Source organism: Cheilinus undulatus, linkage group 7 (assembly GCF_018320785.1).
Source record: "Cheilinus undulatus linkage group 7, ASM1832078v1, whole genome shotgun sequence".
NCBI lineage: Eukaryota > Metazoa > Chordata > Actinopteri > Labriformes > Labridae > Cheilinus > Cheilinus undulatus.
Window position 1 is genome coordinate 11,797,995 of NC_054871.1, and position 13,589 is coordinate 11,811,583.

General features: G+C 39.4%; 1 protein-coding gene across 1 annotated transcript in view; it reads right to left on the bottom strand.

Annotated features, from left to right (window-relative positions):
- Window positions 1–3,700: 3,700 nt before the first annotated feature.
- znhit6 (zinc finger HIT-type containing 6) overlaps window positions 3,701–13,589 on the bottom strand; it is a 64,545-nt gene continuing 54,656 nt past the window's right edge. Inside the window, exons 9-10 of the mRNA XM_041790446.1 lie at window positions 8,698–8,822; window positions 3,701–5,595 (exon numbers count right to left, since the gene is read on the bottom strand). Of these exons, the coding sequence (XP_041646380.1) occupies window positions 5,096–5,595; window positions 8,698–8,822 (625 nt within the window). The 3' untranslated portion in view covers window positions 3,701–5,095. The remainder of the gene's footprint in view (window positions 5,596–8,697; window positions 8,823–13,589) is intronic.

Genomic DNA, 13,589 nt, shown 5'->3' on the forward strand with positions numbered 1-13,589 from the left:
CCAACTCTGAAAACAAGCCCCATACCGTTATCCCTCCTCCTGCAATCTTCACAAATGGCACAACGCAGTCAGGCAGGTAATGTTCACCCTGCATCTGCCAAACCCAGACTCACCAATCTGATTGCCAAACAGAGAAGTGTGATTTGTCACTCCAAAGAACGTTTTCACTGTTCCACAGTCCAGTGTCGGAGTGCTTTACAACACTCCATCTCACATTTTGCATCGGACTCGGTGATGTGAGGTTTGCATGCCACTGCTCGGCCATGGAAACCCATTCATGAAGCTCCCACTGCACAGTTTTTATGCTTACATTAATGCCAGAAAGTTCAGAACTCTTCAGCTGTAGAAACAGCAGAGTGATGACAACTTTTACACACACCTTAGCAGTCATTGACCTCGCTCTGTGATTTTACGTGGTCTTTTCCTTCGTGGCTGAGTTGCCGTTGTTCCTAAATGCTTCCACTGCTAATATCGTATGTGGTCGACTGTGGAATATCCAGCAGGGATGAAATTTCATGAACCATCTTATTGCAAAGGTAGTATCCATCACAGTACCATGTTTGAAGTCACTGAGCTCTTCAGAACCACTCATTTTGTATCACACGTTTGCAAATGGAGACAGCATGGCTAGGTGATTTTACAGGTCTGATTGAAAGGCTTGAATTCGATATTTAATAGGTGTGGCCAAATGCATTTGTCCAGACATTATATGGACAAATGCATTTGTCTGGAAAAAAAAAGTACTTCTTGAGCACTGTTGCCTTACATGAAGAAGGTTCCTGGTTCAAATACCTGTTGGACAGGGCCTTTGTGAATGGGGTTTGCATGTCCTCCCTGCAGGTTCCTGCCACTGACCACAGACAAGTTTGTTAGGTAAGGTTGATTGGTAACTATAAATTGACCATAGGTATGAGGTGTTAGTCTCTATGTTAGACCGGTGATTGACTGGTGAAGGTGTATCCCGTTTCTTGACCAATGACAGCCAGGATCAGCCCCAGAAATCACTCAGAGTATGATCAAATAAGTGAATGGATGTTTTCATAGGGCTTCTGGGATTCTGTCATCAAAACAGTAGAAAGTGTTAAAACAACCCCTTAAAAAGGCAAAGTCAAGCCAAATGTATTTACCAATCACGTTTAAAAACAGCAGACATACATTTTATGTATTTGTGTATTTAGAAAAAATACACAGACACATAAAATGTGAGCAATAATAAACAAGACAAAAAAACAGAATCAAGAAATAAAAATGGCCATATGCATCCAGGGGATTCAAACATGTGGAGGCAGTGAAAAGAAGGCTGTTCCAAAGTTGAGGGGCCATGACTAAGAAAGCACAGTCAACCTCTTACTCTATGATTAGAGCAAGAGACTGCAAGGAGGCCTGTATCTTAAGATCTGAGGGGTCTGCTGGTAATGTAAAGGCCCAGGTCGTCAGTTTTAAAGGTTTGTGTTTATTTGGGCCTAATTCCACAAAAATCTGTCAATGCATTCTTTGAATACTGTACTCACAAGATGTGAAGTCACATTAACCTTGATCTTGTACCTCCAGAATCTAATCAGTTTATCTCTAAGTCAGAGTGCACATGTCAAAAAAAGTTCTTTTCGTTCTCCAGACACCAATTGAAAACATAAATCTGAAGCTGTCTTAAATTTTGTATAGGAGTAATAACCGATCATTTAGTTTTGTATGGATGGAAAAATGAGCACGTATATTTCCCTCAATGTGGATCTGTTCAATGAAACTTGTCAGCCTGTTTTTATACTTTCTCCAAAGACTTAGTTCACAAGATTCATGAAAAAGCTTTAAGGAACATTAGTTCAGCCAAAATCAAGCAAAGCTTTGGGCTAATGTTTATCCATCAAACGATGAATAAATAAATGACGGCCCTGCTGGATGATGTATGAACACACAGTCCAAAAGGGGTGGCAAAACTTTAAACCTTGACATTAAAACTGCACTAAAGCCAAGGGGGTAAATGAGTTTGGGTCCCTGCCTCTCAGAGGGATGCGCACTCAGATGTGAGATCATTGCCTCTGACTGCAGAATGGTGGAAAATGCGTCATCACGGCCGAGACATCAAAGAGTGCCGATCCAGAGGGGTTAAAATCCATCGGAGGTTAGCAGAGGTTATAAAAACACATCTATAAACACACAGACCCTACCAGTGAGCCACGCTGTCAGTTATTACTGGCACTCTGCTGTCGTCATAAAGCAACGTTAGGGAAGAATACGATACGCAGCGGCACCACATGTGCAAGAACATTCGCACAGGGAGACACCCTGAGGTGTCAGAGAAACGAGCATGTCAACATAAATGTTTATGAGCTGATGGAAAAATGAGACTAATGGTTTAACTGAGGCCTGAGAGAAAGAAGTTTGCTAGACTTTGATGGAAGTATAACGAGGGCTCACTGAGTAGTTAATCAAAAACAGTGGTCAAGAGAGGGACACATTACCTAATGAGAGTTAAACACACTTAGAATGTCTTTTAACTTCTATGAATCAAATGTCACTAATCACACATTTATGCAAACTTACTTTTGACTAATTTTCTGCTTGAACTAGGTGCTTTGGAAAATTAATTTTGCTGAATTCCTTTAAATTATATTGATATTATTAATTGGTCCAACATTGTATTCTAGTTCACATCATTTTTAGTCCAATCAGTGTTGAACAATTGTGAAATAATCTTGCATTTTATTTTTCTTAACTTCTTTTAAGGTCACAATGTGACATTTTTATGTCTTAATCTAAAAAAAATGGAATCCTATGCTCCATACATTTTGTTACTGAGTACACATTTTACCTCAAGTATTTGCAAAAGTTTTCAAAACTAGAGAAATCTCTCCTGCAGTTTTAATGGGATAGGTCATATCTTGGCGGCTTACATGACACAGAACATGTTAATCATTGTTGAGGTATGTGGTCATGTAACTGACCACAATTTTTCTCTGCCATCAGCTGCGCTTTCTATTGCTAAAGCTGCCCTGTAACATGCAACTCCATCAACTCACCCCTTACCCCTGTTAACGATGCAGCATCTCTAAACACATCCAAGCCACAAGAGATGCATGCTAAGCTCACCAATTGGACTTACTGCATTAAATTGAAGACTCTGTTCGATTAAAAGAGCACTATATCAAGTGTATTAAGCAAACTACTACCCTTGTTTCATGGATTTATTCAACATAATGAGGGAGAAAAGCTGTTAAAACTGCCTTTCCTTGCTCTTGATACAAGCATCATGAGCTTTGCAAGTAGCTCATGGTGCAAACCAGAAGGGCTACTTTTAACTGATTTTCTCCATTATAAAATGAATGCATATGAACATAATAGTGTGCAGCGGTACCTCTCTGCATGTCACCTTTGGTTATTGTTTTGATTGAGGAAAAAAAAAAACCTACAGAGTCTGAGGCCCTACACCAAAACACAACTGACGAGTTAGAACACATTACTAACACCACTTGGACTCAAATCAAAGCAGGTGTATTTAAGTGTCTCTAGACTTGCTCAATGCTTTTTTCAAGCTTTTTTTAAGTGTATACAGCACTTTGAGTTGCTTTAAATGCTCTCTTCTTTGTGAACTTGCCTTACCCTGTCATTTTCTATACAACCTATTTGATTGTCAGCAGTCTGAAACAAAAATCACTAAAAAAAATTAGGCACAAGCTTACAAGACATTAAATCACACATTAAAGTAATTTCATCATTTATTAGAAATATCACATAACCTTCATCAGCATGAAACATCAGTGGGCAATAATGAGAAGAAATGAAAACTAAGGGCTTGTGTCCAGTTGGCTTTTTGCACTGGCAACACCCACAACCTCATTTTCAGATGGCATTTATAGTGGCTAAGTTACATCATAGGACAGCATGGTCTGTTTTAAATAGCTGTGTTCAATAGTTTTCCTTACTCAAGGGAATTTCAGCAAGAAGACATGAAAATAATGTATTGAGTCATTGTATAGGAAGCAGTAGCATCCTTGAAAAGACGAGTTAAAACCGCTTCTCTGCTTCCATTGCTGTTCACAAAACTTATATCAGAAGTCTTGATTTTGATTGGCTGGTGAGTGGCATTTGTGCATGTGACATTTTTGTTTTGCAGAAGGCATATATGCACTGAGGATGCTGAGTGCTGAAAACACCGGACTGCATCGGTTTTGTACTCAAAATAAGGGCTGCCTCTGTGCAAAATGGAGGCAACTGACACAGGCTGTTGGTGTTGTGGACCTTTGATTCATGCCACATAACTGATAAAAGGAGACTAAGTGAGCTGAAGAGAATCAGAAAGTCCATGACAGCTTTTAAGGTGACACATACTCCTTTTACACCTTTCAACACAGTCCTCTATGGTTCAAATCAAACATTTATGCTATGCTTTGGCCACAATAGGATATAGATCAAGCACCAGAAGAGGTATGTGACCATGTATGAACCAACTCTAAACAGCCTTTCTAACAAATACAAACTTTAAATGCAAGCAAACTTCTTTATAACCTTCCCTTTCATCCATGGTGTCTGCTGGTATGAGGAAAGCTATGTACTTTTCATAGCACTGGGCGGAGAGACCAGGTAAGAGGCAGGTATTCATAAAACAACAGTTGCTTATAGGTAGAATTTTTTTCAGGCACACATTTCTGTGATAAAGACAGTTAAGTACAGATTGAAATTTTGATGATAAATGTAGAAGAAATGTGTAAAAATATATATGTTGTATTTTTTGGTATTAGAGTTAAAATTCAACAGAGATGTGCAGCAGTGTAACACAAATACAGACTCTTCAACCTTGCCCAGAAAAGTCTTACAGAAAGCAAAGCTTCCAGACAGATCAGCTCAACCCTAAACATAAACAAAGACACTGACATTTTCCAATTTAACACACTGATATATTTGTATTATAATAATTCTTCTTCTTTAAACAATCTGTGAAATAAAACTGAAAATACTGTCTGGTTGGATCGCTTCACTGCACTGACACAAGATTGATGGCTTCCTGTCAGATACGTCTGCCTCCTCATTTGTTTCATTGTGAACATCTGGGCATTATCATTCCGATCCACAGCTGTCAGCAGCGCTCGCTGACTCATTTTCATCCTGACAGTGATGGGCTCTGAGCAGGCTCCAGCTCCATCACAGCTACCTCCTTAGTCATGCCGACCTCAGCGCTCTCTCTGGTGGCTGCCTTGTCATCGGTTGGACCAGAGAAGTCAATTTTTATACACAGACTCCTGCTGCTGTCGCTGTGTTTACTCATACTGTCATCAACATTAGTGTCCACTCTGTCTGCTGGTCCGTTGTTTATCACCTCAGGCCTCCTGTCACCATCACAGCTTCTAGCACATGGGGTTTGTTCTTTCTCTTCTTCACTACTGTCTGTGATTTCTCCCTCCTCTAGTTCTTCCTCCTCCGTCTCCCTCTTGGCCCTTTTCTGCTTTGGCGGTTCAGGGCTCTTCTCTGGGGTTCCCATCAAGATGTTGGTACCCGACGGAGTTTGTGGCACTGATAGGGTTGATGAAGCTTGGGTCACATCCTTGCTCTCCAGGACTGATTTGTTGCTCATTGTTGTAAAACAGGCCGGTGCATGTTCAGCTGAAACAACATGGCACTCATTCAGGAATAAAAAAGTCAATTCATTGATCTTTAATCATAGTCAGAGGTGATCAGAGTGGTTAGTAGGAAAGAGAAGGGTCATGGTCAAATAGAGATGAAGAGACAGAAAGCTTTGTAATAATGGTGCTTTGGTTTGAGTTCATGCTGATTTAAAAGGAGAATCAGCGTGCAGAGCAGTAAGTTATGCAACAAAGAAGGATAAATGTGACAGAAAGGCTGAAAAATAATGACTGTAAATAAGATAAGTATGAGTGATAAGCCTTATTCCCCAGTTAAACCTCCCAACAGCCCACTTGAGAAAAATTGACTTTAAATCCCAAGTACTTTGACCAAAACATTTTGTCAGTATGCTATGCATGTTTATCCAGCTGAGCCTATAATATTAAAGATTAATGTAATTCAGCCTTAGCGCTGTAATGGGAGGCACAATTAAAAAGCTGCTTGCCTCACATTAACCATTCATCCTGGGAATGGAGTGTTACTAATGGAATTAAATAATATGAATATGAGGTAAGAGACCAAGATGTTTTTCTGCATAAATCCTTTAATTTGGGGCCTGTTCAAAATTATTCAGGTTACTTGTGTAACCAGAGTTCTCTGAGAAACACAAGTGACTTAGAGGATGTAGATAAGACCTAAAAACCTCCAGTGAAGTTGACAAGCAGCCATCATTACAGTGGTTGAAATATGATGATATGATCCTGCACAATTCTTTTTCCTAAGCCGTCTCTTACTATCATTATTGTCTTTGTTTTCTTCATATGTTTGCTGATTCGGTACTAAATCTATACCTTTTTATATGGTGCCATTGCTTAAATGGATACCTCTGTGAGAAAAAGAGTGTGTTAAAGGTCAGATGGAGAATAAAAGCTGTCTGGGTATTTTGAATTATTTGCAGAAAAATCTCCATAGGTTGTCAGCTGAACATGTTTGCTAAACTAATTTTGACTTTCATTTGGGGTGGCAGGGTATTGAAATGAAGTATTGATATTTGTGTAGTAATTCGGTCCAGTAGGTATCGGATGTGTTTGTACTGGTACCATGTCGGTACCGGATTTTGATACTCATCCCTTTAATCTCATGTCATGAAAACCAGTCCTCTCTTCCTGACCATCCCTTTTCTTAAATGCACTTTATGTTAGGGCTAGTACATTGTAAATATGCTTTTTTAAATGGGCTTAGCTCATAAGAAAAAAACAAAAGCAGGAACAGTCAGACACAGAGCTGGTGGAGATATTGATTTCAAATCTCCTTTAATTGTAAAACTGGCTTTAATTTGAGCTTCTTGAGGGGATTAGACAGATTTTAGTACTTATCTGCCCAACTACCAGTCAGTGAGACATATAGGCAGGTAAGACTTCCGTTTATTGACATGATGTTAGAGTATTTGTGAGGGAGGCCTGGTATTTTGTCTCTTACATCAATAAACTCAAAGACATATGATGGAAGGATCTTATAATGCTATTTTTTTTCTTAGTTTTAATAAGCAAAAAATTATCGTTCTATATTTTGATGAACTGTCAGTGATTTAGATCGTAGCCATTGAATCGAGATTCAAATGGAATGCCATGAAAAAGAAAGATTCAACCCCCCTAGTTTATGGGTTAGACTAGTGATGCACAATATCACTAGAAACAGCAGAAATGAGCATAAAAGGTGAAGTATTGGTATTGGCAGACATGAACATTTCTGACGATGTTTACAACCAATATATCTACTGTACAATTCATATAGGCTGTATATGAGAATTCATTTGTATTCATACAAATGTATTCAGAGTCTTAGGCAGGACTACAGACCTACATCAGCTGACCTTTGTTTCTTTGTTCATCCTTAAGCTTTAAATCCTGTCATAAGAGATCAAGTTTTAGGTCTGAACTACATGTACACATTGGTATTAATATTAGATGAAATGAATTTATAAATATTGGAAATCTGTAAAAATGCATTATTGTGCATCCCTAGTTTAGACATTTCATTTTTGCAAAACATCCTTAAAATCTCTTGATGACCTAATGTTGAGGCCCTTTTCTTTTCACAGAGCACCTACAAAAAGAATACCAAATTAATGCCAAAAATGCTATCAACAGGCTCCTACTCATGGTCTTCAAGGGTACAAAGACCAGTCAGACTTTACAGTCTACAGACATTTTAAACCAGAAAACTGACCGGCTGCAGGCTGTTTTGTCCAAGCGTGCTGGACCCTAAACTTTCCTCTGTCCTCTCTGGAAATGCTGCTGCCACAGTGTCCGATTGCTCTTTATCACTTCCTGCCCAGCGTCCCAGGCCTTGGCATGTGCAATTATCAGGATGTTTCTATGGCTAACATTTTAGCAAAACAGTGTAGCACCAGGGCCTTATCACTAGACACACACAGAGACTAAATTTACCTCATCTGTCATTCAGCCAGTCTGGTCTGAAAGTATAATGATACCAGGTTATTGTTGTCTTTTGTAAATATACTAACCCAACTGAGATAAACCTTTTAAGGCTTTGTGCTTTTTCATGATATATAGAAAAACTTTGTCATGGCTCTTTATGCCTAAAAACATCCGGGACTTGAACAAAATAACAATGAGGCGAAAAACGCCACCAGCCGATGGCTTGTCTTTTCTTTTTCCCCTGTCATTTGTCAGTACATGAAGTCACTGTACAACAGAAAGCCATGTTTGATCCTCTTTCTGGACACGGTCGCTGTTGAGGTTCAGTTGGTGTGCGTGATGCTGTGCAGAACACCCTCGTTTCCGTTGGGGTAGCATGTTGCCATAGTGAAAAATAAGGGAGCAAGGAGTCTCAAAGTCTCAGCTTGAGAAACCAGGACATGATACAATGCTGCTGGAATTGGGGAAGTGGAGAGGGGTTGACGTTTTTGGGGTTTTAAAGGCTTTAAAGTCATGTTATGTATCCACCCTTATGTTTGGTAACAAAAAGGACGAGTGAAAATGGAATCCTAAAGTAAGAAATGGTGCTAGAGGAATGATCATTTGCCACAAAAGAGGTATTAGAGGGTTAGTGTTTGAGCAGAAATGAGTATGAGGGCAGAATTTTTCACATTTAAAGATAGATGTGTGTTTTTATTACCTGGTCCTTTGAGAGGATAGTTCTTCCAGTGATCTTTGAGCACTACATGCAGCACAGGATATTCAATCAGTGTTTTGTAGCTCAGGTTGTCCCTCAGGCTGTTGTGAATATCCAACTCGTGGTACCTATTTCAGATAGAAAGAGGGAGAAAAGCAAAAGAGGTGATCACAAGACTACACAGTTACAGAAAGATAGGGGACTAAGATGCTCACTGGCAATGGTAGGGCTGTGAAAACTGACACTATAGCATCTTTACATTGAGTGTGACAACAATGAATCCATATGCTGATGCAAGGTATTGATAATTTGTATGAAAATAACACTATAAACTTCCATAAAAATTCACTAAAATTAAGTAATCTGCCTATCTCTTTTCAGTCCCCTGACACCACGAGAACTTTGCTAACTTTCTACTTTTATGTCCTATATTCTTAGGTTTGTTTCGTTTTGTGCAACATAATCGCTAAGAGTTTTCCTTGAAAGTTGATAGATACTTGTCCATAGATTTGATTCTCTCTCTGAGGAAGCTTGTAGAAATATAACTGCAGGCATCATATTTTGAGTTTGGCATGTTCCTATTCATCTATTTTCCTAGTCAGAAAAACAAAAGTCTAAATTTAGACAAACCAATTGGTCTAAAGGTAAGGAAATTCAGAAAAAAAAACACATCTACTGGTGAACTATGTGATCTGGTTTGCAGTGTGGCTAATGCTGGCGGAGCTAGCATCACCAGCCCTCGGTCTTTTGTACATGTTGAAGTCCACATTTCTATTATGCATGTGGTTATAGATCTGGCTGATATGCAGATTTAACCTGATGCAGCCCACATAAATTGTACCTCAGTTTTCTGCACCAATACTGACAGACCCACTACTCCTTTGACATGATATCCATTTACAGTGCTTGTTTACATCTGGCTTGCTCCAGGTAGAGCAGGGAGTATCAGGGCCGTTAACTGGATGTCTAACCAGTCGATGGCTGCAGCCCTGGCTGATTGATTGTGCATATCCCTACTTCATATGTAATTCAATAATACTTGTATTTCAAACTTTATAAGAAGATTTTTCATGACGTTGTTCATCGTGGCTGCTCGACAGTCTAATTCTGCAACTACAATAACTTAAAGGGGACATATTTTACCCTTTTAAGACAAGTTTATTTTGTTCCAAGAGGTCCCCAAAACATGACTGTGAAGTTTGCTGCTGTAAAAACAGTAGTATGGGATTTTTGCATGTCTAAAAAGCCCTCTGTTTCAGCCCTTCTCAGAATGAGCTGTTTCTGTGTCTGTGGCTTTTAATATTAATGAACTGTCTGACTCTGCCCCTGACCACACCCCTCTCAGGAAATGGGGCACCCTTGATGTTACAATGTTACAGACACTTTTATCCAAAGTTAAGGACCTGACTGGCATGCAAACCATCAGTCTCCAAGAAGAAAGTAAGAAGGGTAGCTCAGTGGGTTACCCTTCTGACTTCTGACGACAGGGGGGTGGAACTTTCTTCCAAGTGGGCAGGGCCAACCAAACCTTGAGGCGGTGCTTACGCCCTACATGAGTCATGAGGGGAAAATCTGAGAAAGGCTTGTTTCAGCACACATTTTCTGAAAGGTGGAGAAAGAGAGGATGGAAGTGAATGGATTTTTCTGGTATTTGAGGGGACTGTGGACATGCCAGGGGCACATATTTTTGTTAGAAAAGCTTGAAAAAGTGATTTTTGCATAATATGTCCCCTTTAAATGAGCTTCAAGATTAAACTGATTTGAGCAAGGCTGTCCACTGAAGACATCACTTGCCTCTAAAAGGGTGATAAATAAGAGAAAGTGTTGCACAACTTGGCTTATGTATGAAATCGTTTCTATATTATACTGACACTAATGCTCAATCCCAAAACACCCCTTGTCCCTATCACTAAGCCCTAACCCTACATTTTAAACATTCACATCTAGGGGGAAGGATATTTTGACTCTTGTTGTGTGAGAAATTTCCCAAAACCTTGCCATCATCAGTGAGATCGAAAAACTACAACAATCTTCTCTTGTGACATCTATACATTGTATCGTTTCAATGCATTATTTTCCTTTTCATAATGAAACAGTATTAACAAAATATGCAACTTTTGTAGAAAGGCCCACCTTGTCTAATTACATAATGCTGTTGACAGTGATGAAAGGAGCTTGAAGCGTTGTCTAATTTTGTAGAGGATTATTATACCGTCATCCCTTGTAACTTTGTGTCAAGAGGAAGACAAGAAAGCACCAAAAAATGTAAGGGATGTAAGGGATACAACTTTGAAATGGGGCTGAGCCTAAATATCATGATTTTCTCCTGCATGGACACGCTGAATCCCACCATTACAAAGGAAGCCATAAGGATGGAGCAAACAGAGGCTGAGTTACTGAAACTCTTAAGCAACAGCAGCTCTTTATTTCAAGCCGCCTGCGGTTCGTGGATGGATGAGAATCTTTCGAGGTTTGATCAAGATTTGAGTCATGTTTTGGCACATTTAAGGTCCTCCTTGTGTGTTGGTCTCAAGAGACGGAAACTGACTCTACCAAGAATCAAAAACATCTCTCACAAGCAGATGAAGCGGCTGTCTCACCCCTCCTTCAGCTCTTTGTTGCGATGACATCAGTCCAGTCTTGTCTCTAAGTCATCCTGTCATGCATTAGGGACGGTCATAAATCACCAGACTAAATAGTTAACTGGATTCCTGGGAGACATGGCTTCACTCAACTGATTCAGAACCATCCAGCTTAGGCTGTCAGCACCAAAATACCAGGCGTTATATATTTTGGATGTATACAGGGACTGGCAACATCCCCAACAGCTGTCAAAGCCGTGCCAGCCATTGTTTGTTTTGCTAAAAGCTCAAGCAGCCTGAGGACTGCCTAGATAGACACCCACTCCAAAAGCCAATCAAAGCACTCGGCTATAAAGTGACATTTACAGGTCTTTACTTCCAAGAAGCCCTCCCTCCTGGAAGAGTTTGTATCAGGTGGGCTATGGATCATTTTGCATGGACCTTCAAAAAACGACCACATGGACTGGCACTTCCTGCCGCACAGGAGAAATGAAAGACAGGATAGCCTGTGGGAGAGGTGGTCAATACTGCTGATGCTTTTTGATACCCATATGCTTTAACACATCTTTAACTTTTGATCAAAGTGTCAAAAAGTACCAAAGTTTTCACAAAACTAAAGATCTCCAGTGATATTTTGATCTAAAGATGCTGTAAGAGCAGCGTTGGTCACCGATGGCCACCTGTTACGGGGGGAAAAGGGGTAAGCTTTTTGCAAATATATAATTTTCTATGTATTGTTGCATCGGTAATGTATGAGCCTTTGGTTTTAAAGGTTAACGTAGTGGACTCATCTTTGAACTTTACTGTTTGGCCAGTTATTCTGGACTGTGTATTGCCATGCAGAGAACTTTAAGAAAGCCAGGAAGGCAAAAAGGAAGACAAGAAAATTCACTCGGCCCCAAAATCTAATCTTAGCCAAGCCAAAAACACAACCAAGCCAGAAATCTAGCACCAACACTTCTGACCTGAAACACGTGTTCATATTATCATTACACATCCTATGACGACCTTATTTGGCTGGTCTGATTGCAAAGATACGTTGGCAAAATTTACCAAAATGTTGCCAACTGCTTTTTGTTAAATTTAGACAGTATGCTTGCAATTTTTGGTACTTAAAAAAGAAACAACACCACATAAGGTGTATAGGCATTCTATGTTTTTGCTGTGGTTTCAAAAAAGGGGTGAATATTTGGGTACAACAGATTACAAACAGCAAAATATCAGGCTTTTATTTGGCATTTTACAGATGATCTGTATCAGTGTTTTATTTGACCAATAGCTAATAAAAATTAATTAATAAAAAAAGTGCTTTATTTTGGCCTACTGTGAACTATCTTCCCCTCGGTCTCTGTTTTCACTCAACCTCAATCTGAATCAAATTAAATCAATCTAAATTAGCTCCAATTTAACCATCTGCCACATTTAAGTGACAAACACACCAATGCATCAGTAGCTACAACCCAGTTCAACAATACATCATTCTTAAATATACTTTTACTTTAGTTATTGTAAAGTTCAGCGCCTAAGTCGCATTTTCAGTGCATATTTTTTCATCTAAAAACTTGGTTGCCACTTCTATACCAGTATAAAGAGCCAAGACACAAAACTTTACTAGAATACATGCAACTGCCACTATCATCAGCTGCATGAAACCTAATGCAATTGAAATTTTACCCCATTTATTGTGTATTGCAACCAGCCACTTCATTGCTCAGAACATGCTGTAATACAAAATTACAAAGATCAGACTGGCTGGATTTAGTGCCACTTTTTAACCGCTTTTCTTCCTCGGTAAATAATATGCATATAAAGAAAACAGGACTGATACCATTGGAGTCACGGTTGCTTTTAAGGGCTGATCTGACTGAAAAGACTCCTTAGTAAAGACATGAAGTGATGGGGGAAGGGGACGGAGCGACTTGCATGCTGTGAGTCTGTTGTGAGTCTGAGAGTCACCACAATCACCAGAGGATGAGAGTTCAACTACCATACTGTAGTAGGTAGATGCACAAATGTCCTACAGGGGAAAACGATTATATTTACAGAGAAACATAGCTGCATAAAAGCAGCACAGTTTGGACTTAAATAAATCAATGGAAATCATCATGCAGGTGGATGACTGTGGCCTGCACACAGGGTCTTATAGGCAGGATTTACAGCACATTTGGTGTTTTTGATTGTCATATTTGCAAAACAAAAAAAATTCTATACCATACAATAGTATTGTCATTTTACTTAGGTGAAACATCAGAGTGCTTGAACAACTGGTTGATACATACAGTACGTGGACTGTGAAAGGCACATATTTTTCAA